The 24363-nt window shown below is 53.0% G+C and overlaps 1 protein-coding gene across 4 annotated transcripts in view; it reads right to left on the bottom strand.

Annotated features, from left to right (window-relative positions):
- Positions 1 to 1480: 1480 nt before the first annotated feature.
- The window catches only part of SYT2 (synaptotagmin 2), a 206975-nt gene continuing 184092 nt past the window's right edge, over positions 1481 to 24363 (bottom strand). For all 4 annotated transcript variants that reach the window (XM_090025554.1, XM_090025555.1, XM_090025556.1 and 1 more), the window contains 8 exons: positions 21999 to 22208; positions 21094 to 21263; positions 16698 to 16820; positions 16028 to 16195; positions 15465 to 15632; positions 14414 to 14531; positions 11687 to 11820; positions 1481 to 9826 (listed from right to left, as the gene is read on the bottom strand). In XM_090025554.1, the coding sequence (XP_089881680.1) occupies positions 9620 to 9826; positions 11687 to 11820; positions 14414 to 14531; positions 15465 to 15632; positions 16028 to 16195; positions 16698 to 16820; positions 21094 to 21263; positions 21999 to 22208 (1298 nt within the window). In that variant the 3' untranslated portion in view covers positions 1481 to 9619. The remainder of the gene's footprint in view (positions 9827 to 11686; positions 11821 to 14413; positions 14532 to 15464; positions 15633 to 16027; positions 16196 to 16697; positions 16821 to 21093; positions 21264 to 21998; positions 22209 to 24363) is intronic.

Raw genomic sequence — 24363 nt, 5'->3', positions numbered from 1 at the left:
CTCTCAGCACCCCCTCCATGCCCAGCAGCACATCCCCTCCTCTCTCACGTCACCTGGTCCCCTCCGTGCTGCTACCACTGTCTCCAGCTGACCCAGGTGTGAGGGGAGCTCCAGAGTTGCTTCTGCCATGCTCCAGTTGGACCGGGCGGGGAGATGGGCCCAGCTGGGAACAGTGGCAATAGCAGGTGGCTTCTCTCTCCCTGTGCCTGTGCTGGCTGGGGACACCTGGGGGTGGCAGACAGGAAGGGGGAGCCTGCCTGCTGCTACCCCTGGCATGGCTGAGTCAGGCTTGCCTGGCAGTTGGGTTGGAGCAGGGTGTGAGCAGCTCTGGAGCCTCCCCTGCCCACAGGGGAGTGGCAGCTGTGGGCATGGGGACGGGGGGGAATGGGACAGGAGGGGAAGGTGCTGCTGAGGTTGGAAGGGATGGGATGGGGTATTCTTACCTGCTTCAGGGACTTGAGTCCCCAGCTGCTGCTCCTGTGCTGAGTTTGAAAGGGGGGGGGGCAGCCATGGTGGCAAGGCCCCTCTGCATCTGTCCCTGGCAGGCACTGAAGTGAAACTGCTTTCTGGATGCAGACCCTGCCCCTAAAGTCTGTTGTTCTGGTAGGAAAGACCTGAGCAGCTGCACCCCTGGCTGGGAAAGGAGGGAGTGCTGGTCATTGCCTCTTCTGCGCTTGAGGCTGACTTTCACTCCCACCGCCCACCCCCTTGCAGGGAGCATTGCCAGCTGCCATGCCAGGGCCTTTACTGTCCCACAAGAGGAGCCTGCAGTGCTGTCCTGCCCCAGGCTGCAGAGGGGCTGAGCATGGGGCAGGGGTGCTGGGTGTATAGTGAGACCAGCAGCCCCAACCTGAGCTGTGGCACCTTCCCTTGCTGCTTCGTTCATGTGAATGAGTTGGAAGCCCATCTTCTTGCAGGGCTTGAGCTGGGGACTCTGACCACATGCACACTGGTCTTCGTGCCAGCCCCCAGCTTGACCCAGGCAGAGGTCTGGGACCCAGGCCCAGTGGACATGTGCTCCAGAACTGGTGGCCTGTTGAATTGCCAGGGGCTCCTGTTACTGCCTTTTGTTCAGGCTGCAAGTGGGGATTGACATTTGCAAGGGTTGGGGGTCCTGGACTAAGCCTGTCTCCTCTTGTGCCAGTTCAGCTCTTTGGCACTCACATCCTCTGGTGGCCCCGTGCCATAAGGCCAGCGTTGCCCTGGAGGCTGTGGTGGGGCACATCACCCAGAGAGCCACTGCTTTCCACTCCAGCTGGCTCTCCAGTTTTGCAGGTGGGAGCCCCCCGCCCTGGCTCCCCCCATGCCCAGTGCCCCCCTCCTCTTCGTTGGGAGCCAGCAGGGTCTGGTGGCCACGACTCTGGGCTGAGGTGCACCGTGGCCCTGGCTGTAAGGCTGCGGCTCCTTCCTCCGGCATCTGCTTCCCACTCCCCACCAGGGCTGCGGGTGCAAGAACAAGTGGGGGCCCAAAGACTTCTTTCAGCTTGTTTCTTTAATAAGGAGACATGTATTGTTACAAAATAACAATTTGACAATAGAGACAGAAACGACAGAGTCCACACAAGGGGGGAGGGCGTTAAAAGCAGTTTCCTGCCGGTGTTCAGTGCTGCAGAGACCGTGGCACACTCAGGAAGGGCAGGGGACTGGGGTGCGGGGGCCGGGAGTGGAGGCTGGTGTTGGTGAGAGACAAGGAGGGAGATCATACAAATACCCCTTGGGAGAGGGAGCAGCAGGGCCAAGGTCTCAGGATACCCCACGCCCCAGCCTGGGTCTTGCTTGAATGTTGGGTTTTGAAGGCTTGGATCCCTTCCCTTCCCTTCCCTAGAGTGGCAGGACAGCTATGAGGCTGGCAGACTGTTGCCTGAGTCGCTGAGCCAGAGATGCAGAGGGAGCAGCCTGATGTCTTCACCCATCCCATGCCTTTTGCTGGGCAAGGAGCACAGGGCTGCAACTCCCCAGGGCTGTGCCTCTCCCTGGTGCTCCTGCCCTCACCCTACAGATACTTTGCTCCCTGTGCTGCTCTTTGCAGTGAACAGGCAGTTTGGGCAGTAGGTAGACCTGAAACAGGCTGGGCAGGTGCTCATGAGGACTCCATTCCTGGCTCTGCCACTGGCCTGCTGGATGACCTTGGGCAAGTCCCTTCCCTGGTCAGCTCTCCTTTGCATCAGAGGCTGATCCTAGTTCTATGTGGGCTGGCATGCAGCTGACCTACCTTGGGCTTCACTTCACACCAGTAGATCACAGGATTCCTGCCCAGCACAAGAGGTCCCTGCAGCTTATACCCTCCCGCTACACACACAGGCCCTAGGCTCTGCGTGGAAACCTAGCAGCTCCAAATTCACTCAAGGTCTTCTTTGCCCTTCCCTGCATTGCAGAATGTCCTTTATAAACATCACCACCTCCTCCCTGTGCAGCTCAATCAGAGAAGCAGGGCTGGAAGGTCAGCTAGCCCAGCTCCTGCCCGAGGCAGGCTCATCCCTATCCAAGCTATCCCATACAAATCCTTGTCTAAGGGATTACTCAAGCCACACAGTCGACCCTGTTGCACAGCCCCAAAGCACAGCGCCCTCGCTGGCCCCAGGTAACAGTGGTGATCTGTGTCCTGCTGCTGTGAAGATTGGTAGAATATGTGCAAGAGATCTCCAAAGAGGGCTGTGCCCCCTGCTATAGAGGAAGGCAAAGCCCATGCCACTCCGCTCAGGGTCAGACCGATCACCACGTTTGGGGTCAGGAAGGAGTCTTACCCCCTGAGCGGAGGGGCAAGACCCTCTAGCCAGGATCCTCGGGCTTTAGTCCCGGCAGGAGAATTGGCACGGTCTAGTCAACATCCCCAGCCTGGAATGCAGCTGAGCTTCTAGCCAGCAGCATCCTAGCCCCCTCCCCACGTGCCAGAGCCCTGCCCTTCACGCACCTTGTTCCTGAGGCCTGCACTGCAGTGCCCTTGCATCCGCCTTTCCCAGCTGCTTTGTGGAAGACTGAATTTTGCTCCTGGGCCAACCCAAGGAGAAAATGGGGCAGCATGAAGGCTTGGATGCCTGACCAGACAATCCAGGTTGGAGGGGGCTCGATAGTGCTCCGGCAGCAGGAAGACGGGCGTTCAGAGCCTCTGGCTAGGACCCCAGAACCATGGTGATTAGGTAAAAATTTGCCCAAGCTCACTACAGCCAGGCCCACGTGCTGATGGCAGTTGTCCCGTTAACGCACTGGGAGAACGTTGCTCCCTGCCGTGCACCTCAGCAGTAGCCCAGACGCTCTAAGGTGGCTGCCCCAAATAGAGGGACCCAGGAAACAGGTTACCAGCTGAACTGTCCTAATGATAGTCATCTACCTCTGCTCCCTAAGGGGCCGAGAGCACTTGTGACTTCTAGCCAATCTTTACTCCTGCTCAGAGAAGGGATTAAACTGGTGTGGGGGGAGGCTAAAGCCATGTGTCTAATCACCACCTATCAATGCAGCTCAGGCTCAGACTGCGGAGGCTCGACTCGCCAGGTGCTCCTTGCGCTCAGGCTGCAGAGGAGGGAGGACCATCTCCTGGAACAAGTCATTTCACAGAATCAACCCTTCAGAAAAAGAGCATCAGGTGCAGAAACGAGTCTGCAGCCTATCCCATCAGGGTAGCTAGAGTTCAGTGGGAGGAAGGAGCCTCAGCCTCTGGTATCTGAGTCTAAATCCCTGCAAGCTGCAGGCCCACCTGTGGCGATCAGCACGACTAGGCAGGCATGTGCCACTGGGTGCACTAGGAGATGCCAGTGGACAAAGTGCAGCAGCAGGTAGGAGTTTTAGTAGTGGTCCTAGTGCCCCTCAGCCCAGTGGCGCATGCCTGCCTCCCCCTCCCTGGCAGAGCCCATAGTGGTGGCACCTGGCCTGCATCTGCTCCAAACCAGATTTCAAAAGCAGCACAAAGTTTGGTCCCAGCCCCTCAGCAGACCATCCAAATCTGCATGGAAAGGGAATGGCTTCAAGTCCAGATGAAACAGGTGATCACTGGAGGGGGCATGAGAAGGGGGAAGCGCCCAAATGAAACAGCACCTAAACACGGGGCCACCTCTGTGCTGCTTTGGCTCCAGACCCTAGACCCAAAGCTTTGAATGTATTGCCTCAGCCTTGCCCAAGGCCACGCAAGGAGTCAGTGGCAGAGCTAGGGAGCACAGCCCATACCTGCCCTCCTCTTACCCGGGAGAGTACCAGTCCCAGGCTGGTCCTGACATCATCTCGCCCCTCTATGCTGAGCACAGGGATGGTCTGTCTGCTGTTGGCTGGGAAAGGATTGTGCCAGTGATGAGAGAGCTGCACTGTCAGATGCAAGTGTTATCAGATCTGCTTTGCTTTTAATTCCCTGGAGCAACTCGATAGGACATACAATGCCACAGTTAGGGTAATGATGTTGTTCCCTTTTGACTGACTCAGGCCTTAGCTGGGCAGTGGGAGTTTGCTCAAGGAAGGACTTGGGCATTTACCCCTGTCACATGTCACCAGGATCCCAGCACCACAGAACCACAACAGTTCAAGCCCCGCAAGACCAGGCTCTGGCTTGGACCTTGGCCTCGGTCAAGACTTGGAGCTGACTTTCATGGCTCAAAAAATGAACTCAAGGGGTAGGCCAGCACCCTGAGCCAGCAACCTCTCTCTGCCCATAGGGAAACAAGGACCAGGAGTTCCTGAACAGACACCACAAGAGGGGGCGGGGAGTCGAGGATCACCTGCTGGCCAACCCCACTCAAGGATCCTGGCAGGCCGGGATCTAATATGGCTTCTAAAGTTTGCTTTTACGGTGGAAATGCACCAACACGACACAGGACGCTGAAGCCACAACGCTGCTGCTACCTGGACATGGCATAAATTCAACAAGCTACAGTTTTGCAAGTATAGGTTACAAGACACATGTAATTAACTGCCAGACTGGGCTGTAGTTCACCCCCCCAGACATTTTGAATGGATCAGGCATGCTTTGTTCCTTCCCTTTTTTTAAAATTATTATTATTTTTTATGGAAAATAAACTTACATTGTTGAGACCACTCACTTGGGTAATAAAGATTTCTGGCTGGCTGGCTGCCTGCCTTCGTATCGGTCTCACTCTATCTCATCAGGTAAAATAGTCATTCACGCCTTATGTAAAAAAATGACACCATAGCCCAGGTGTGTTCTGCAAGAGGGACAATGACCCACGGGTGTGCGAGGGACGTGGCGTCAGCTTTAACCATGCTGCTATTTACACTGTGATTGTTTCTCATGCATTGTTCACAAGGTTGGTGATTTTCTGGTTTTGATATACAGCACTAGCATTTTATATATAATCACACACAAATGAAGGGTTCGGATGAGGCTCACATGGCTTGAGTAGGTTTGTCCCCCACCTTTTTATTGAAAAACAAAACCAAAAAAAGTGTTGCTGTGTCTTAAAGTCACAGGCTCCCCCACTTTTAAACAGGTCCCGTGGAAGCCACGCGCCCCATCAAACAGCAAGACTCGCTCCCAGTCTCACTGGCACAGCACCAGTGGCAACGGGCCACCTCCTGCCTGGAGACAGTAGCACTGGGAATACTTCTGACCGTACAGCTGGGTGAGTGTGTGTGCCCGTGTGCATGTGCCAGCTGAACTGGGCTGATTTCCTACTGATCACACCAGCTCCCGCAAACCAATGTTTTTACACACTTAATGTTCTCTATAAATAGAAACTGAACAACAAAAGCATGTTCCACTGTAGGGGACTCTAGAGTTACATCCTGATTTAATGTAACTGGTGTGAGGTCAGTGTTACTGGGCACCATGGGAATGGAAGACTCCCCCCTCCCCCCCACAATGGGGGAAGATGCTAACAAGCCAATTCACTTATTGGTGGCATCTCTGACAGCATAAGCCCTGGGCACTTATTGCACCTCTTGGTTCAATAAAAATCCTATTAACAATTTCTATTTTTGGCTGGCCCCTAATTATGAAAGCCCACGCAGCCATGTTATGTGAAAATGTAGGGGTGTGTGCATGCATGCGCACATGTGCGTGCGCGCACACATGCGCACACGCACACACGCACGCACACACACACACACAGTTGTACCAGTATTTAAGCAAAGCCGGGAATGCTGTGGCTTTAAACAGAACTATATTTTTACCCTCTGAAGGCTGATTTGCTTCCTTTTCTGTCACCCTTTAAAGCAACAAAAGCACCAGGAGTTTGGACACCGCTGAGCAGGGTGTCTGCACATTCTGCAGAGTGCAACCCTTGCAGTTGCCTCCCAGGACTTTGAGCAACTTCTCTTTTGCCAGCATGCAGCAATGAAATAGAATCAGGCATCAAGGTACCGCTTCTTAGGTCTCACGTACAGATTCAGAGCATCGCACAGGCGCTGTCAGCTCTGTCTGCACTGGAAATATGGGGCGTTTTTTTTAAAACAAGAATGTAGGAGCCAATCAGTGATGTGGCAGAGGGATGGGATTTAAATGTGCACCTGTGGGCAGTTCCTACATGTACATAGCAGCAACGTGCTAGGGCATGTTCTGAGCTGAGCAAAATGTTCAGTGGGGGGTCTGAATGCCTGGGCCGTGCCCTGGTTGGTGCTGCTGCTCCAGGGGTAATGGGTTAGTCTAGGCCTGGCCTTCAAACCCCTATTTAGGCTGCTCCTGATAGGGGCTTGAACCTAACTTCTCTTCTTCCTTGCCTTATGAATGGAATGGCCTGGGTTGGGACCTGTCAATGCAGCACACCTACTTGAGGAGGCTTGGTGGGTAACTGAAATGAGGAGACCAAAGAGAACTTGGCGGGGGTGGGGAGAGGAGAGGAGGGGCAGGAGAGATTCAGGGTGAATCTAGATGCCGGCACCACTTCCTTTAAGCGTAAGTCCAGCTGACCCTGTGCCTAGCCTCCTGCTTCCCCTGGACCCTAGAGGAAGGCAGGGTAAAATACCCTGCCCCTTCCCCAGACTCCAAGTGAACTGGGCTGTTCCTACCTGGTAGCACTGCCCCCAGGGCAAACAAGCCTCAGCATTAGAGAAGCCCCAGCACTGCAGGGGCAGAAGTCCTCTATGCAGTGTGAAATTCACCCTCAGGGAGGTGTCCCAAACACAGGGCCCCGGCCCCCATCGACTCCAAGATCACTGCCCTCACAGTTTATCTGTCACCTAAGACTATTCCTGGTCACTAGAAACCATAATGTCAGCGCCTACTCAGTTCTTCAGCTTAGTTATAAACTGCCAGGGCATGGGGCTGGTCAGATGTGTCAGCTTCTACTAAGCCCACCTGCTTTGCCAAGCTGAGACTGTTTCTTAAAGGACATTTGCTATTGATAGGGGCCAGTCCCAAACTATGAGACACCTGGCACCTTCCTTGGGAAACTCTTCCTCAGTGCAAACCATCTCACTGGCAGGAAAATATAGTTGATACTCAGGGAGAGTCCAGCCTGCTGGCCAACCTTTGCAAGAATATGCTGTATCAGATGGCCACTCTACTTCAGAGGGGGCCCCATTGTCTGGAATGGCCAGACTGCATCCGCATTAGACTGACAGATAGACAGGAGGAAGCCCAAGCAAGGTTGTTCATCAGATACTTCCAACCCATGGACTGGCTGAACTGAGACACAGCCAACAAAATTCAAAGCCTTTTGGGAATTACAGGCAGGAAAATGGACATTGGCTTGCTTGGTCATACACTCCAGCACAGAGTGGGCTGAACCAGGAAGGGGTTGGTAGTTCCTATTGTTCTAAAGTTGGCAAAAGTTGTGGCATGGGAATGATACAACCACTTTTTCTTATCAAGTTGTGTCCCAGCCCCCATGGCCATCAAGGAAGAGAGCCATGGGTTTGGGACATTCACCAGTCTTTGTGCCTGGGGGAATGGTAAAGCAGAGAAGCTCTTTAATAATCAGTGCAGATACTGGTCAGCAACATGGTTATGGCTTATATCTGTAGGGAGACAAAGGAACTAGAATGTGCTTACCATCCAACCAGCCTTGTAGTGAGCAGCAGATACCTTGGCCATTGGGGTGTCTTTGGTCCCTGGTTTGGTATGCATTCATTCTCCCTCATCACATGGGAGCACCCCTTTCAGATCTGTGTGACACTGGTATGGAGAGCGAGCCCCTCCAGCTGGCTACTTTCCTCACGCTCTGAATGGAGTGCCAGAGCCTGGGGCAGCGGCCTTAAAGCAGATTATGCCGTGGGTGCGGAGAGCAAAGCCAAACACACAAAGAGTTTGTCCTAAATTTCAATGCAGGTGACTTTCTCCCAGATACCACTCACCAGGCTTCCTGCAACCCTCACATGCCAGATGCTGGAGCAGTTATAGCAACTCATATGCCTCTGATAACTATTATCTCCATGTGGTCACCTCCGGCATTCTGAATACCTGACATGTGAAACCCTCCTGGTGGTTCTGCACAAGTTTAAGTCAAATATCCTTAGAAGTACGGCAGTGCAAAACATGATGGGAAATGTGTGCAGAACAACCCACAGCTGTCATCTTTAGGATGGCATTTAGCCCATACGGCGATTACAGAAGCTCAAACAGCCATTTGGGCAGTTCAGCATAGGGCTCTTCTGAGCAGCAAGGGAGTTCTCAGTTCTGGCTAAAACTGTACATCTGCCATACCTGGTCATTTCAATAACACTGGGCATGTCTACACGAGACGCTGCCTGCACAGTAGCATCACATGGCAAAACCATGCCCAGATGCTCTTGCACAGTAGTATTAGGCTACTGCGCAGTAGGCGTCAAAAAAGGGCATTTGCCGGCACTACTGCACAGTAACTCCGGTTGCTGCACATTTATTTAGTACTTGTTTATACAGTAACCACTGCACAGTAGCATCTTGTGTAGACGCGGCCACTGTTCTTCAAAAACTACAATTCCTTTCCCCTTCCTACACTGAAACTGGAATCGTTCGTGTCCTGTTACCAAAGCATGCAGTCTCTTGTGGCTCCTCCCATATGCCTCCAGTTGCTGGGGCTGGGAGGCTCAATGCCCAGCCTAGGTACCACTGGGCAGTGATGTCCCACAGGTGAATGCCAAGCAATGCAGCTCTCTCACCAGAAGGAGCTAAACCTGCTGATGTTCGACAGATTCCAGGCACTCCCATCTCCATGCTGCTTCTCACTCTTTGCCAGACAGCTAGCAGGGATGACGGGATCAAGAGGCGAAGCAGAAAGGTGTCCAGATGTTCATTAGAGGTCTTCTCCATGGGCTCTCATAGTCCGCTTGTGTTCATCCCCAAAGCAAGCACAGTGTATCTGGTCATCTCACCCTGTCAAGCTCTGGTATCATCTTAGCACAAAGTTCAAAGGTCCAAGTGTGTAACCAAAAAGAAAGTAAGAAGAAGTGTTGCTGTGGACTGGTGATGCCACAGCCTAGGGAGACCCCAGGACAGAAACTTACTTCACACCCTAAAGGAATAGCATGGAGAAATGGTGGACATGCAGCACAGTTAAGCTTCTTTAAAGAATGGAAAAAACCATCTGTGTCTTTAACTTCTTCCTCTGAAAGCTCTTGGGACTGTCTGGGAACCCTTCCACAGCCATCAAAGGGTATTTCAGCTTAAAACCAAAACAAAACCAAAACCTAAGGTTGCATAACTGAGGTATCAATAGCTCTGGGTTGCTGAGAGCGTTCGCAGGCTGGGCTATGGGGATTCCTATTTGTTTTTCCCAAGAGCTGCATCCACCTCCTCTTCAGGCTTCAGGGAGTGCCACTGGGCAATGGGCCGCCTGGGGTTAGCCAGCATGTCAGACCAGTGCCGCAGCTCTGTGCCGGTGGAGTTGTTGCCAACAAATATCTTGCCAATAGCTTCATTCTTCCCCAGCTTGTCATAATCCAGGACGGTGATCACCACTGTCACTTTCTGAGGAAGGAAGCAGGGGGAGGAACAGGGGTCTTTAGGTACACAGAAACACTGCGGTAGTGCAGGTGCACTGCTTGTGAAACAGCCTTGGTGCCAGGGAAACCCACTGGGGACCTGGCGTTTGTCGTGATTCCAAGGGACAGGTGCTGGCTGGGTCAACACTGCCTAACAACTCTGGGCACCAGTTGCCATTAATGGAGACTCTGGCACTAGCCCCTGCAATGTTATGCCACCAAACACCCTGGGAGCTCTGGAAAGCTCACCCCGTATTTTCAGATGGCTCTGACTTCTCAGCATAGATGTAACAGGTCCCCCTGAACGGGCATTCAGAATGTGGCCCCTCTGACACACCGACATCCTGCATCAGAGCTGCCCCAGGCAGATGCTGAAGTGAGCTCTGACCTTTTCTCCCCTCAGCCTGGGCTGAGCTAACTTGGCTAGAGCCCTGGTACCATCCAGAACTTGTATCATTTTAAATCTGTATTCTGTACACTTAAGGAAGTGTAAACCCTTGCAGGAACTGAGTTCATATAGTACAAAAGGGGCTGCTAGAAGGATAATTGTGTCTCCAGGGAGGGATGGACACTAGGGAAAACCCAGTGCCAACAGCCTCCACGCTAAGGCTTCACCAGGACAAATGTATTCAGACTGCCCGAGCTTATGGGTAGAAGCTGAGAGGAGCCCAGGCCCACTTTTCAATCAGCGGTGCCCTTGTGGAGTCATGAAAGGTGATGGGGCTTTGCAGGAGTCACCAAGGACTAGATGCAAAGGGTCTGTGACTGCATGAGGGTCACCAAGAGCAGGGCACAGAGGAGAAGGGCTGGGTAAAGGGCATAAAATTTGCCCACACAGGGATCCCAGAGGGCAAATCCAAGTGGCTGTACTGGGTATGAAGGGACAGAGGGCTGTCTAGGGGTCAGTAGCAGCCTAATTCGCCTATAACCATCTGTTACAGGTGACAAAATGAAAGGAAGGAAAACCCCTGCTCTCCTCTCATTTAGGATCCTGAATACAATTCTCGAGCGAGCTCTGGTCCCTTGCTTACTGCCAGGCTAAGTGTGCAGGGTTGGCAGCTGGAGGAGAAGGCACCTGTCAGCCTGTGGCCCACGCGCACTGAGTGCGGAGCAGCTGAGACAGTGACCCAGGACCTCATGATCCCTTCAGTAGCTCTGCTGATGGCTTTGGGGCTCTTTTCCCCATTGCTGTGCACAGCCTTTCTGTCTCCTACTAGCACGTACTGAGGGCAGGGCTAGGCCTTACATGAGGCAGTGGCTCTTACTGCCAGCGAGGCAAGGCTCTTGGCAAGAGCAGCAGGTGTCATCTGCAAGCTCTTCAAGGAGTGGGGGGTGTTTCTGCAGAGCTGCTCAGGCTGTGCAGCCCCATGGGAAGGCAACGGTTGTCAGTGACATTTGAGCCCCCAGTCGTCTAAAGGCTCTTGATACTGATGGCACCTCTGACAACAGGCACTGGCTTTCTCGAGCGCTCCTTGCTTTGACAGCATCCTCAGTGACATCCCACGGATGCTCCAAACCACACAACCTGGGCTCCTGGCTAATCCTTGCAGTCACTGCCAAAACCCAGCCTGAAGCTCTTTGTGCTGGCTTTAGCCTGCCCACCCCAGACTGTGGGTACTTCTTGGACCCGATGCAGCAGTACCTGCAGCACCCACAGGTGGACTGTGATAGATGTAAGTGGCATTAAATGTGTGGGGCCACGCTTATTTTAGCCTGAGAATGAGGCAACAAGGTGGGGGAAGGAGCCAGTCCCTCCATTCAGAGGACCTCAAGTGCCGGCCACCCACCACTCCTGTCCGCATGCTCCACCCCACAGCACCCAAGGCAAGAATCATGACAAGTGAACCTGTATCTGTTCGAAGGGGATCTCGAAGCTGAAGGATTCATTGAAGTAAGGGTTTAGCGTCTTCTTCTTGACAGTGGTCTTCTTCTTCTTCAGCCTCTTGCCATTCTGCAGCAGGTGGATCTTCACATACGGATCTGAAAAGAAAGCCCAGAAGAGCAGAGGTCAGAGGCAGCCAGAGCTGGTGCCTGATGGAGCACTGACAGAGCACCTCACAGAGGATGGGAGAGGGCAGAGACCCAGGTAGGAGGCTCTTTGGTTCCACGCAGAAGGGATGGCAGAGACAGCATCATGACACACGGCAGCCTGCTATCAATTCCCTAATATGAAAGAATAATAAGTAGCCCCCATATATTTACTTGTATTGGATTATGTATGTACATGGGGCAGGTGTCTGATAGCAGATGAAGGCTTGGAGGCTGGATCTGAAAACATTCAGATTGGAAATATGGTGCATTTTCAGCAGGGAGGGGAATTACCTATGGGAGCCACTGCCGTGGGGACAGGGCAGGGCTGCTGTCACCCCATGACTGGGTATCTTCCTGAATGACACAAGCTGGCTCAGCTGGATAGTTTGGGCTCTGGGCAGGAACCACAAGCTTGGATGCTCTGGCCTGCACTAGGCTGTGGTGAGACAGGGTAGCTGTCACAGCCTCATCTAGCCTCAGATAGTCTATGAGCATGTCATCTTGCACCGTGATTGTTAATCACCTTTTGCCCATGGGGTATCTAACACAGCAGATCCACAGGCCTTCATTAGTCCAATCAGTCACCAAGATGTTGGCAGAGCATGAATGACAGTGACTCCTTTGCCTTTGCTGCTGGAGGTCCAACTTGAGTCATGCTAAAGGGCTGGAGAGCAGGGGTGTGTGCAAAGGGGGCACCAAAATCACTCAGCCCCCATGCCTGCTTTGTTTATGCTGCTGGAATTTGGGCAGTGGAAAGCTGGGCCTGGAAAGCTATTGCTGTTTTCATTAAAAAACAGGCTTCTGGAGTTTGGTTCCTTGGCCCAGAGGAGCCTGCAGTATCACCAAGGGGCCCAGTGAGTGGGATGTCTCATTGCTCTTGAGCTGTGCTCCCTAACTCAGGATTTGTGGGCAGAGGCTCTCTGGCATTGCTCATGATAAAGCAGGTTGTTAGGAAACAACCTGGCCTTGCCTGCAGCACACTTCTTGCTCAGTATTGTTGCTCACTAGCAAGCCAAAGTCAGGGACCACTGCTCCAGAGACAGAGGCAAAACTCTTTCCTACCAGGAAACCAGCCTGACCACGTCTACACCAGCTGACTTCTCAGCTCAGAATCACCTCTGCAAATGTCTTGGCACTAGCTTGGTGTAGTAAAGAAGATATTTTCTGGCACGAGGCACATCAGATGTCCTCAGGGCACAGTGAGACATGCTGGTAAAAGCACCAGAGTCCCCTTCCCAGACACACTGGCCTGCAAAACTGTACTGCTTGCAAGTTATGACTCCAAACATTTCTGGTGTGATTGCAGCCTGCATGTGCTACTAGAAAAGCTTATTTATCCCGCAGCCCAAAACGGGGCACTGGGAAGTTTGCACTCAGAAAAATCTCACTGCCGGGCTGGTGTGCAAGCATGGGGCACAGGGCTGGAATAGCAGGGGTCTGAAGGTCATGGCTGAGCTACCTTGGCAAAGCTGTTGTGGGAAGAGCTGAAGGCCGGAAGAGCAGCCCCTGCACTGGGACTGAAGGGCACCAGGGGAGCTGTATGAGCAAAGCTTATATTCTTCCTGCTTAGATAAAACATGGCTCTGGTGAGCTCAGAGACCTGTAAGATTCTTGTTCCTAATAATAAACCTGAGCCTTCCTTTTGAGTCTGGCATTACTGATGCAGTAGATTATCAGGGCTAACCTGCTCATATCTGGGTAGAAGCACAGGCTCTGCTTGTCATGATCCTTTATCTTTGTCATTAATTTATAAAGCCAGTTTTGGCCACTGCCTAATAAGGGCTCCCCGTGGGACACATTCTGCCCATGGGGTGAGGGGACCAGGGAAGTAAGACTGAGATGCTGTTTGTAAGTGTAAAAGAGAGAGCAGGCCAATGCATCTGAACAACAAGCCAACCCTTAGGGGCCCTTTCCTCCCACTGCAGGAAACAGAAGTAGAGGGTACTTGCCCCACTTGGTGCTGGTGTTTGCTTAGCACATGACCATCTACATACTCTGGGCCCTGACAGCTCAGTGGAGGCTCCCTGCATTTGACTAAGCCAGGGCACCTATTCCCTTATCTCCTTGGTGTCTGCCACAAATGGCTCCAGCCAAGATGGGAATGTGGGTGTCTGTGAAGGGAGTTGCACAAGCTGCCGCTTTCTCCAGACCCCCCAGGGGTGCTTTCCCCTGGGCACTCACTGACATCAGTGCAAGGTGGGCATGAGCCATCGTGTTTGCCCCCACTGGAGCTGCATGCCAGGGATCTGGTGTTTAAACTGGCAGACCCAACAAAAAGCCATAGGACATGCAGTATCTATGGCTTGCTTCTCTCTTTGGCTTGCAGGGGGCACAACTCCATGTGGCTTCAAGACAGAGCCATGGAGGTGTGACTGCACCATGCAGGTGTCCCCATCAGGTGCATGGTTCTTGCTGTAAAGGTGTTGTGAGTGCTAAGCACCGTGGTAAGGACTCCCCTCCAGAATGTCCCCCAGCAGAGGGACCGCGTTTTGCTGCTGGCTTAGGAGTGTCACCCAGTGCTAGAAGGTGGTTCTGTGCTTACCAGACAGACCCCCGACGTCCATCTTTTTCAGGTTCTTTGCTTCCAGGATGCAAACGGTGAGCTTCCCCGCGGTGGGTACATACCGCAGCGAGATGCAGATATCTCCCAGCTTCTCTGGCTGTTGGCCCAAGGGGAAAGCAGAGGTCAATGCCGTCCCATTGCTCACACAGCCATTGCTGTCCCTCAGAGCACCTGCCTGCGGGGCTGAGAGCTAATACCCTAGGAAACTATGGGAGGAGATGCACAGGCAGGAACCTCATCACCCACGAGCCAGTGTGAGCCACTCTCTTGATTGCACACCTTCTGTATCACTGCCTTTCCAACAGGACATTCCCTGATTGAGGCAATTCAGTGATCCCTGTGTTTTTACTATTGCTTCATATTCACATGCAGCTTTTGCACAAGGAAGACACTTTGCAGATACTGGCCTCATGGCCAAGGCCTGAGCTGAGACTCTGATCGGGGTTCAGTCCCTGACTCTCCCACCAACTGCTTCCATGAGTCTTTCTCATGTCGCCCGTTATGGCTCCAACTGCAGCTAGAGGTGGGATAAGCAAGGCACAGACCCCCTGCATGTCTTGTAACAGAGCCAGGGCTGGTGTTAAGTGGGGATTTCTCCCTACTGCTTAGGCAGGTAATTTGATTCAATTGATAAACTTGGTAACATCTCAAAGCCACGCCTCATGGCAATGGCAGAACTGGGAACAGGCCCTGGACTTTAGTACTTTTCTCAACCCACTAGACTCCACTCCCCAGCCAGACTTGGGAACACAGCCCATGAGTCTTGATGAGCAGCCCTTGTTCTAACTGCTGGATGGTGCACTCTCTCCCACAAGGGACACCTGTCCAGCATTACTGCTGTCTCCTTGAAGGGTGGATCCACCTGCTGCAGCCTACACCCTGTGGTGCGAAGCAGAGCCAGGAGCCCATTTGTGGGGCAACCGTGAAAGCAGCCTCAGCCCCAAAGCCATGGAGCTGCCCAGGAAGTCCAGCTCCTGACCCATAAGCATGATTTTTGCCCCCGCCTTCTGCTACTAGACACCTGCCTCACCTCCTCCTTCTCGCCGCTCTGCAAGTCTCTCCACTCCTCAATGGGCTGGCCCAGGTCCACCGTGTTCATGGGCACCTTGACCTCCCCAATGATATCATGCTTGGAGAAGCGGTCGAAGTCGTAGATAGACATCACCAGAGTTTTCCCACCCAGCTCCTGATAGGGAACCTGTTACGGAGAAGAGTACTTTCAAACCATGATGGTAGTGTGGATGCAATAGAAGAAAGGATCTGATTTGGTAAGAATGGTTCAAATGGATCTGAATCTGCCACAGCTTATGAGCCTGGGCCCATAACCTATTCATGCAATGAGCTGCAGGAATTGCAGCATGGAAGTAGATGCACACCAGCAGCAGGAAAGGGCCCTGGTAGATACTCAGGTTAATCATTTCTTGAGGCCAGCTTCTTTATCCCTGAAATTCCCAGCTTGGGCACCAAGCCCTGGGAATTGGAGTAGGGGAGTTCTGGGCTGGGATCCATCCCTAGTATAGTTAATGCCTGAATGGGCAGCTCCAGCCTAGGCTCCCAACTCTCAGGAAGCGAGGGGCCTGAGGAGAGGCTCACCTTGAAGGTAAAGGTTTCATTGAAGGCAGGGTTGAGAGTCTTCTTCTGCACTTTGGTCTCATACTTCTTCTTCTTGTCAGGCAGCAGGAAGACCTTTACATATGGATCCGAGGTGCCACCCATGTCCAATGCTGGAAGCTCAGCTGCTTGGAGGATCCCCACTGTCAGCTGGGAAGACAGCAAGACAGCTTATTTGGGTGTTACATAGAAAAAAGCTGAAGGCCCCTCCTGTTCCACTCTCTCTGCAGCCAGAGTGGGATGGCACTCAGTTCTGCCAGGGGAGTAGGGGGTCACCTTCTCCAAAGCACTGATCTCCCTATCTGGGAGCTGAATTTGGGAGTTTCCCTTGGGAAAGGCAAAGGGCCCAGGTAGCAAAGGGTGGGGCCCTGGACAAGGACTTGGTGGCAAGACCCCTGACAGCCTCTCTTGCCCACACTCTGGAGAGCAGGGGGACTGCCAGAAGGACCCTTTCAAAGGCCCAGAGGGACAATAGTGGGGACACAAGTGCGTGAACCCAAAGACATCACAGCCCTCTGCAGGCACCTGTGCTGCTCAGAGCTTGGTGTTTGCTCCACACTCCTCAGCTATCTTTTCCATGTGAATGGCTCATCTAAACCCACTTTTGCACCACGAGTTCCTTAGCCCAGGCTCCCAGCCCCAGCCGTGGCACCTGGTTAGCCTGGAAATCATAATCCAGTGAGAACTGCAGCTTGCCCAGGTTCTCTGGCTCTTTTTCCTCCTCCTCGCCTTCTCCCTCTGTTAGGCCTGTCTCTTCTTCATCGTCCTGTTTGTTCTGAAGAGGAAACAGAGGTGCCCAGTTTAGGACTGAGCCTGTAGAGACTGCTGTCAACTCATGCACACACACATTCCTCCCAAGCTCAGCCCAGAGGCTTTTGGTAGTGCAGGGATCAGCAGCTCCAGCATTCATGTCCCTCAGCACTGGCTGAGAGGGAGGTATGGGACGCATGGGGATTCAGTTTGGTAAAATCCAAGCTCTTTAGCACTGGGGCATTTAATCCTATTGCTCCACAGGAGTTTGCTGCCACGTCTCTGTGGCTGCAACACAGACAGACGCTGCTGCCCTCTACTCAATGGAGACTCAGACCTGCTGCAATGTGCATGCTGAGTCTTAACACTGCTTCAGCTAATGGGGAGCCTCTTTTAGCAAAAGTGGTGAGTACCAGAGCTTCTGCAGCAGGAGCACTCAAGTTCTAACTGAGGACCATGCGACCCTGGGCAGCCCCCGTGTGCAGCACTGATGATGGTGACACGATGGGATCTGACAGATCTGTTACAGCAAACAGCACTATCTGGCAAGGAGGAGGAAGGGTGAGGCTGCTGTGGGGCAGGTTGCAGGGTGCTCAGCACTGGCCATGTATGCACATGGGATGAGGGCTGAGTGCTGACCCTGGGAGGAAGGTTTGGAACGGGGGCCAGATTCTGGGTAGATTGGTCATGGAGGGAATGGAAGAGAGTTAAACTCAAGCAGGAACCCCAAGGCTTTCCGGCACAGTAAACTGCGGACACGTGTATAACGGTAGGGGAAGGTGGGTCAAGCTCTGTCTTTGGGAGGTTGAGTGACTTGTCCCAGGACAGAGCCAGAAGTACAACCTCAGTCTCTCCTACGCCAAGGCTGGTGTGCTGGCCACAGAGCCATTCTCCGTGCTTGCACTAAGTATGTCTATCTGGAGGAAGGAGGCATCTACCAGGAACAGGGTGCTGTTCTGTGAGACACCAACAAAGACAGGAAGCAAATCTGCAGCTAAGTCGGGGGTTTCTTATTTGCACTGCTTAGAATATCCCCCATCCACAGGAACAACCATTAGTGTTACCTGTTACACTGATCTGCAACCTGGACCCAATTTGAGGGATCTGTGCCGCAGAATGGGTCTGGCATGGTTCCCTGGTGGATGCATCAGATCCCCAACTGCCTGGTCCCCCTCATAGGTCTTTAACATGCTTTCAGCCTGCCGTGCATAAGCTCTGGAGCCAGTGGGTACCCTAGTGCATTGCACAGATCCCAGACCCTCCCTCTCTTTGGCCAGTAGAGAAGAGTCATTCAACTTGGCACCTACCGTGAGTTGCCATCCAGGTTAGTCAGAAAACAGGGAGACAGAACAACACAGAGGAAGAAAACAAGAGCACAGAGAAGGAAGAGAATGACATTATAGAGGCAGCAGCCACACAGGTCATCAACAACATCCAGTGTTTGTGAGAAACAACAGACTTTGCCCTTGTATGGGCAGACTGCATCTGTGCTGGAGTGGGATCAACTGGGTTTGGAAATGTTGTCCATACTGACACGAATTTTGTTGGGACGTGGCCAATTCCTAAAAGGGGCAGGCACATTAAAGTATTGTCTCTTCTGTCTGTGGGCCTGAATAAGCCAATCCCATCATTCCCTCTAATGGAATAATGCCCAGCAAAGTCACGGAAGCTGCTACCAGCCCAGTGTTTCTCTGGAAATCAAAGGCACAGAGACATGCAGGGACAGAGAGTGTGAGATTTTCTTGACACAGAGAATACACTTATAGACACAGCAGGACACTGCTGTGGAACAGGAGGCAGAGAGGAGGTGAGTGATAGGAAAAGGAAAGGGAAACTGAAAGGAAGAAAAACACATTGTAATACCCTGACTGAATGTGCATTCTCCTGTCTCCTCTAGCCTACCGAGTGGTGAAAAGCCCAGCAACTTCTACTGTTCCCTAACAGAGATCTTCCTCTGGCTCAGGTGCATTAGGTCTTCCTTAAAGGGGCCTGCACTCTGTTCCATGTAGCTGAGACCCAGGGTGCACTGTGCATGTGCCACTTTGTGCGGCCTCTTGAAATGTGGATCTCATTGGGAACCGCACTTTTGGTGTGGTCAGACCTGTGCTGGTAAGCGTGGGGAAACGGTTCTTGTCCTTACTGTGTCCTGCACTGCCATTACTGCATGGCCTGTACGTTCATTGTCTCTCAGCCTCTGCCTGTATGTGACACTCCTCCGTAACTTTGTAATCATCATTGCAGGCACTGTGGCTCCTGTTGGTGCTTCAGAGCTACACTAAACTAAGGCATTGGCCTGCTCTGGGGTGCTGGGAGGCTATAGGAACCCCAAGGGAGGCCATCTCTCTGGGGCTCAAAGCACATCCACTATATCACTGTGTGGTTGTTGCATCTAGCTATATCTCCTTTGGCAAAGCATATATCCCAAGGGCTGCTATGATACACTCCGGGTTTGTTGTCATATTTGTGTGTTCACGTTATAATAATGTTGCATGCCTCAGTTTCCCTGGCTAGTTTGTACACAGGGAAAAAAGGGTTAACTGTGATTGAGGCATACCTGTTGCAGCCCCCCAGACTGTGTGCATGTGTGGTTGTGGGGGGCCCAGAGGCTGGAGGCAGAACAGCCAGGGCTGTTTTTGCTGACAGAGACTGCTTGGGCTTCATGGTTGAGGACTCTGCCAGCTGCACTGCTGGCTCTTTAAATGAAAGCTGCCTGCTTCACTGGGTGGGACTTCGGGTGCACTCCACAGATGACCCCTAGCTGGGACCGTCTGACCCCAGAGCTCTTTCCTGCCAGGGCAGGGGGTCAGACTCAATGATCTACTGAGGTCCCTTCCCACCTCAACATCTACGAATCCCTTTGAAGTGACAAAAGGCCTCCCAGAAACTAAACCAGAAGACATCTCTCTGTGGGGACCACGGATAACCAGGAGGGGTCAGGGACCAAAAGGCTGACTCTCCAGAAGCTATGATGTCTGGGCTGTCTTCAGGGGGTACTCCCAGAGACTGTGTAAGCCTGGGGATCCCATGCAAGTGCTCCTCTGGGGAAGCCGTGACAGGTGCCCGCAGGGCACAGCCATTGTGTCAGGGTAGATATAAGGGGCACAAGTTGGTGTGTATGGAAGGCTCCTGGCACTATTCCTCACTGTGCATCTGGCAGCGTGATCCTCCCTATCTCTTCCTGCACCCCATTGGGAATGAACAGCTCCCGGGTTTCATCCTCTGTTCGTGCAAGTAGCCCTGCCACAACTGCTGGAAACCCCTGCCCGTGCTGCCACTCCTGGGCTCACAGCGCCTGCTGGGAAATGGAGTCTGGTGCCGGCTCAATCCAGCTTGCAGGCTGGACCTTGCCTGCCACTGTGATAAAGCAAGCTGAGAAGTTAGACCAGTTCGAACCTCAAATACTACCAAGCTTTAGGAACAGGTAGCTACCCTGGAGGGAAGAGGTGTCAGATTATACAGGGCAGCGGCAGTATCTTGGTTCCTGGCAAACAGAAGGGAAATTCTGCTCATTGAGAGCTTTATAAGGAGAGACCAGAGAGCTCCAAGCCACTTCCTTTTTTCCCTGAGCCCTTTTTTACCTGTGTGTTCCCTGGTCTGAGGGAAAAGGGCAAAATGAACAGGGCTGGGTCCAGATAAGACCACCCCCAGGAGACAAGGGATGAACAGAGACTGCAGGTTGATGGATAGTAACAAGTGATGTGAATATGATGCTTTGATCTAATGTTCCCTTCTGGCCTTAACCTCTATGAAGCTAGGAAAGTCTCTGGTGGTACAGAAGAACATGGAGCACTGGTCAGAAGTGTGTGTGTGTGTGTGTGTGTGCACGTGCGTGCGTGTGGTGCCTACAAACAAGACCCCCTGTCCCGCAGTGTCAGCTCTCCCATCTCCTGATACTGATAAGAGGGCGAACACCTTGTAGACAAACATTGGAAGGGGTCTTGTCCTAAACCCCAGACCTGGTTCCTCCTGAGCAAAGAACAAATAACCCAACCCTTTGCTGAACATCTCTGTAACCTGCTGTGGGACAGTGGGGAGCCCGGTCTCTGCCTGCTGGTGCTAACGATCGGACTGCTTCTGCCTTGTGTGGTTACTTTCTTAATGTAAGCACCGGGCTCCTGCCTATTGCCTAGTGAGGGTTCGTATCTCACTCTTGCCTTAAACGGAGCTGGCTGCTTTTGCTTCCTGGGGCTGGGGAAACCAGCAGGTTGCCCTGGCTTTACCTTGGCCAGAACATAAGCTCACCCTTTGTACCATGCTGGCTGTGCGAGCTGGCTGAGATGTTCTGAGCGGTGCTTTACCTGGTTCCCTGATTTCATGTCTTTCATGTTCATAGCATTCTTCATGCCTTTGCCCTTCTCCTTCTTGTTCTTCTTCTTCTTGCAGCAGCATTTTTTGCAGATGCAGAAGCAGCAGGTGAGGAAGAGCAGGCCAACTACCACAGCAATGGCTATCAGGGCCCAGGGAGGCACTGTGCAAAAAACACCAGCCACACAGTCACCCTGGGGCCACTTCCATGCACACAGCACTTGTAGAGGAAGACCGTGCTCCCAAAATGCAGCAGGGCAGACAGAGTACAGACATCTTAATGGGACACAGGGTGCTGATAAACAGTCACCCCAAAGCCACAAGCATTTACAGAAAGGCCAGAGGTAGGGGCACTGGTGATGGAGCAGGGAAGATGTGTTTCAATGGCTGCAACAGGAAGAGTTCAAAGCCTGCTCTGGACTGGTGACTCTTCCCAGTGCACCCAGGTGTAGCTGGCACCTGGTCATTCAGGCTGGGCACTCAAAGGCAGCTGGATGTAATGCTAGACACATCTCTTCTTTGTGTGGCCTTGGCTACAGAAATGGTCATGCTTTAACCATGCCAGCCCCAGGGTCACTAGGCTCAGAAGGGCCTTTGACCTTGTTTGATGGGAAAGAGGCACTCCCACGGTTTGCTTTATTACAGCATCATATGTAACAACTACCCCTCCTCAGCTAATTCCCTGCAAGGCAGTAGTCTCATAACACCCAGAAACCCTGTGGTCTCCATGGTAACTGCCGCCTGAGGTTACCATGGGAAAGAGCTGGTGCTTAACATCACCATGTGGGACCTAACTGGAGATGGGCTGACGGGATAGAGGGTCTGTCTTTTTGTGAGACCAGTGCACAGTGCTTTCAGAAAAGGGTGCTGGAAGAGGAGGCAGCAGCCAGTTACTTACAGGGAATGCTCTGTATCCCTTCCTTAAATCTTTCCTTGGCAAAGTTGCTAAGCTTGGTGAACAAGTCCTCCCCGTTCTTCTCCTGGCTCGTGGCATGAGTCACGTTGTCCATGCTCGTCACGGGCATCTCGGTGCTGGTGGGCTTTGGAGGCACTTCATCCTCCTGGACCTTCCTAAATAAGTTCCTCGACTTCATTGGTAACAGATTCCCTGAAATACAACCACAGGCTGATCGTGTTACAAACCCAACATGCCCCTCAGCTTTCAGAGGCATCCTGATCCCAAGGAGGTTGATTTCTATTCCCCATTCACCACCCTGAAATCTGTAGACAGACACTGTAGCTGCTTTCACGGGTTTGGGCATGAGTATGATACTCTCTTACTGGAGGAGCCACTAGGGTGGGGAGAGTGGGATGGTTAGGACTTTCAGGTTGCATTTTCACTTTTATTGCTATTAATTATGGTTACTTGATTACTTAGTGCCATGAACACCAACCACTGGATTACTGCCGGGTGCTGCATAAACACGGACCAAAACGGCAGTCTTTACCCCCAGAACTTACAGTTGGAGTATAAAGCAAGAGACACTATGGGCAGATGGGGAATAGGAGGAGACAAGGAGACAGATTGGTCAGTACAGTGGGCAGTCATTCAGCACATCAGCAGCTTAACTTGCATCCAGGTCTTCAGGCATCCCAGCAAAGATGAGTTTAAAAGGAGACACATGACTGAGAACAGTGAAATGGCTTTGCGGATGCTTCGGAGGAGCCTCTCCCAAGAGTGAGGGGATAGAGCCCCAGGTGTATCTGGAAGTTCAAGAAGTGGGACAGGCTGCCATCACTGTTCACCTGGGGCAAGTCATTTTGAAAAAGGGGCCTCTAATTTCAGGTGTCAAACTTAAGGCATTTCAAAGGGGCCTGGCTTGGTCCCTTTGGAAAATGGGATCCTTCACAGCGTATCTGCTTAAGTTCCAAAAGGGCAGGCACCCAAATCATTTGTTGCTTTCGAGAATCTGACCTAAATTCTCCCTGCTTTATCTCCTTTTAGAGTTGAGGTCCTCTAATGCCTTCAGAGGATCAGTGTAATGTGGAATCCACTCCAAAACAACTTCAAAATGTGTATGGCAGGACTTAGGCGGTCTCATCAATCAGGGAGCTTGGGCAGACCCAGGATCTGGTTGCAACAGCCTCAGTACAAATCCTTTGCATACCCCTAATGCTCTGGCCCCTCTCCTCTGCACTGCAAAGGGTGCTGAGGGGGTGAAAGTGCCAGGGCTGGGCAGAGTAGGAGCCAAGTCCTCAAGTCCATAGTCAGACCCCAGTGCCCTTCTCAGTCCTTGTTTTTAAGACCGTCAGTACACGCTAGATCCCAGAGTTGCTCTCAAGTGTAACAGACACCCCACTCACGACCCATCCATAGTGGTCATGAGAGAACTGCAAGTACTCTCCTGAATGGCATTTCATGTATGGTTCAAAGGATGTTGTCACCTGCAGACTCCAGCTAATGATCCTAATACTCTCCCATCCAGCGCCACCCACCCAACCGGAAGCCCCTGCCTAAGACCCTGCGCCATGCCTGCCTATGCTGGAGGAGGAAATTCAGGTAAGAAGCGGGGGATGGAGGAGGCACAGAAGGACCATGGGTGACCATCCCAGTCCTTGGGGCTGGGCCAGCTCCTGCTGAGTCCTGCCATCGTGACCATCCAGCCAGGAGTCACATGGTACAGGAGTGGCCGGCAGGAAAGTGGGGAAAGCAGCGCCAGGAGGGGAGTGGAAGCGAGCGGGCTTGTGGGAGGGTGGGGCCTGTGCTGGTGTCCCAGGGCCAGCACTGGTGGGGCCCAGAGCAGGACGGCAGGAACGTGGGGTACAGGCTGGCAGGGGTCTATGGAGCTGGACTGGGCTGTGCCAGCAGGGAGAGAGGGGAGCTGGCCTGGCTCCACAGAGCCCCTGCCATCCGGGACTGTGCTCCTGCTGCCACACTCTGGGCCTTGCCAGTGCTGGCCCCGGGGCACCAGCATGGGCCCCAGGCTCCCGTCTGGCTGGTGCTGTGCTCCTGTGCATCTGCTCGCTCCCAGTCTCCGCCACCCCAGCCTGGCGGTACAGGCAGGAACCAGTGCGCACAGGCCCAACCCCACATGCCCCGTGCTCGCCCATTTGGGCTAAGCAGCAGCAGCAGTGTGAGACAAATTGCTGCTCAGAGCAGGGGGAAAGTGGCCCCTCCCCATCCTGCTGCTGGAGCTTCCTGGTGCAGCTGCCCAAAGCCTGCATGGGGCTGCCCTGTGTCTCCATGTCACTGCTGCCTCTGGGCTGCCCCACAGGGCAGTGGTGGCAGCGGAGAGCAGGCACAGGAAGCCCTGCGTGGGCGC

The sequence above is a fragment of the Crocodylus siamensis genome, chromosome 13 (assembly GCF_052110815.1).
Source record: "Crocodylus siamensis isolate JL-2025a chromosome 13, ASM5211081v1, whole genome shotgun sequence".
Taxonomy (NCBI): domain Eukaryota; kingdom Metazoa; phylum Chordata; order Crocodylia; family Crocodylidae; genus Crocodylus; species Crocodylus siamensis.
The sequence above is the reverse complement of the archived record's forward strand: the minus strand, read 5'-3'. Positions and strand labels throughout refer to the sequence as shown.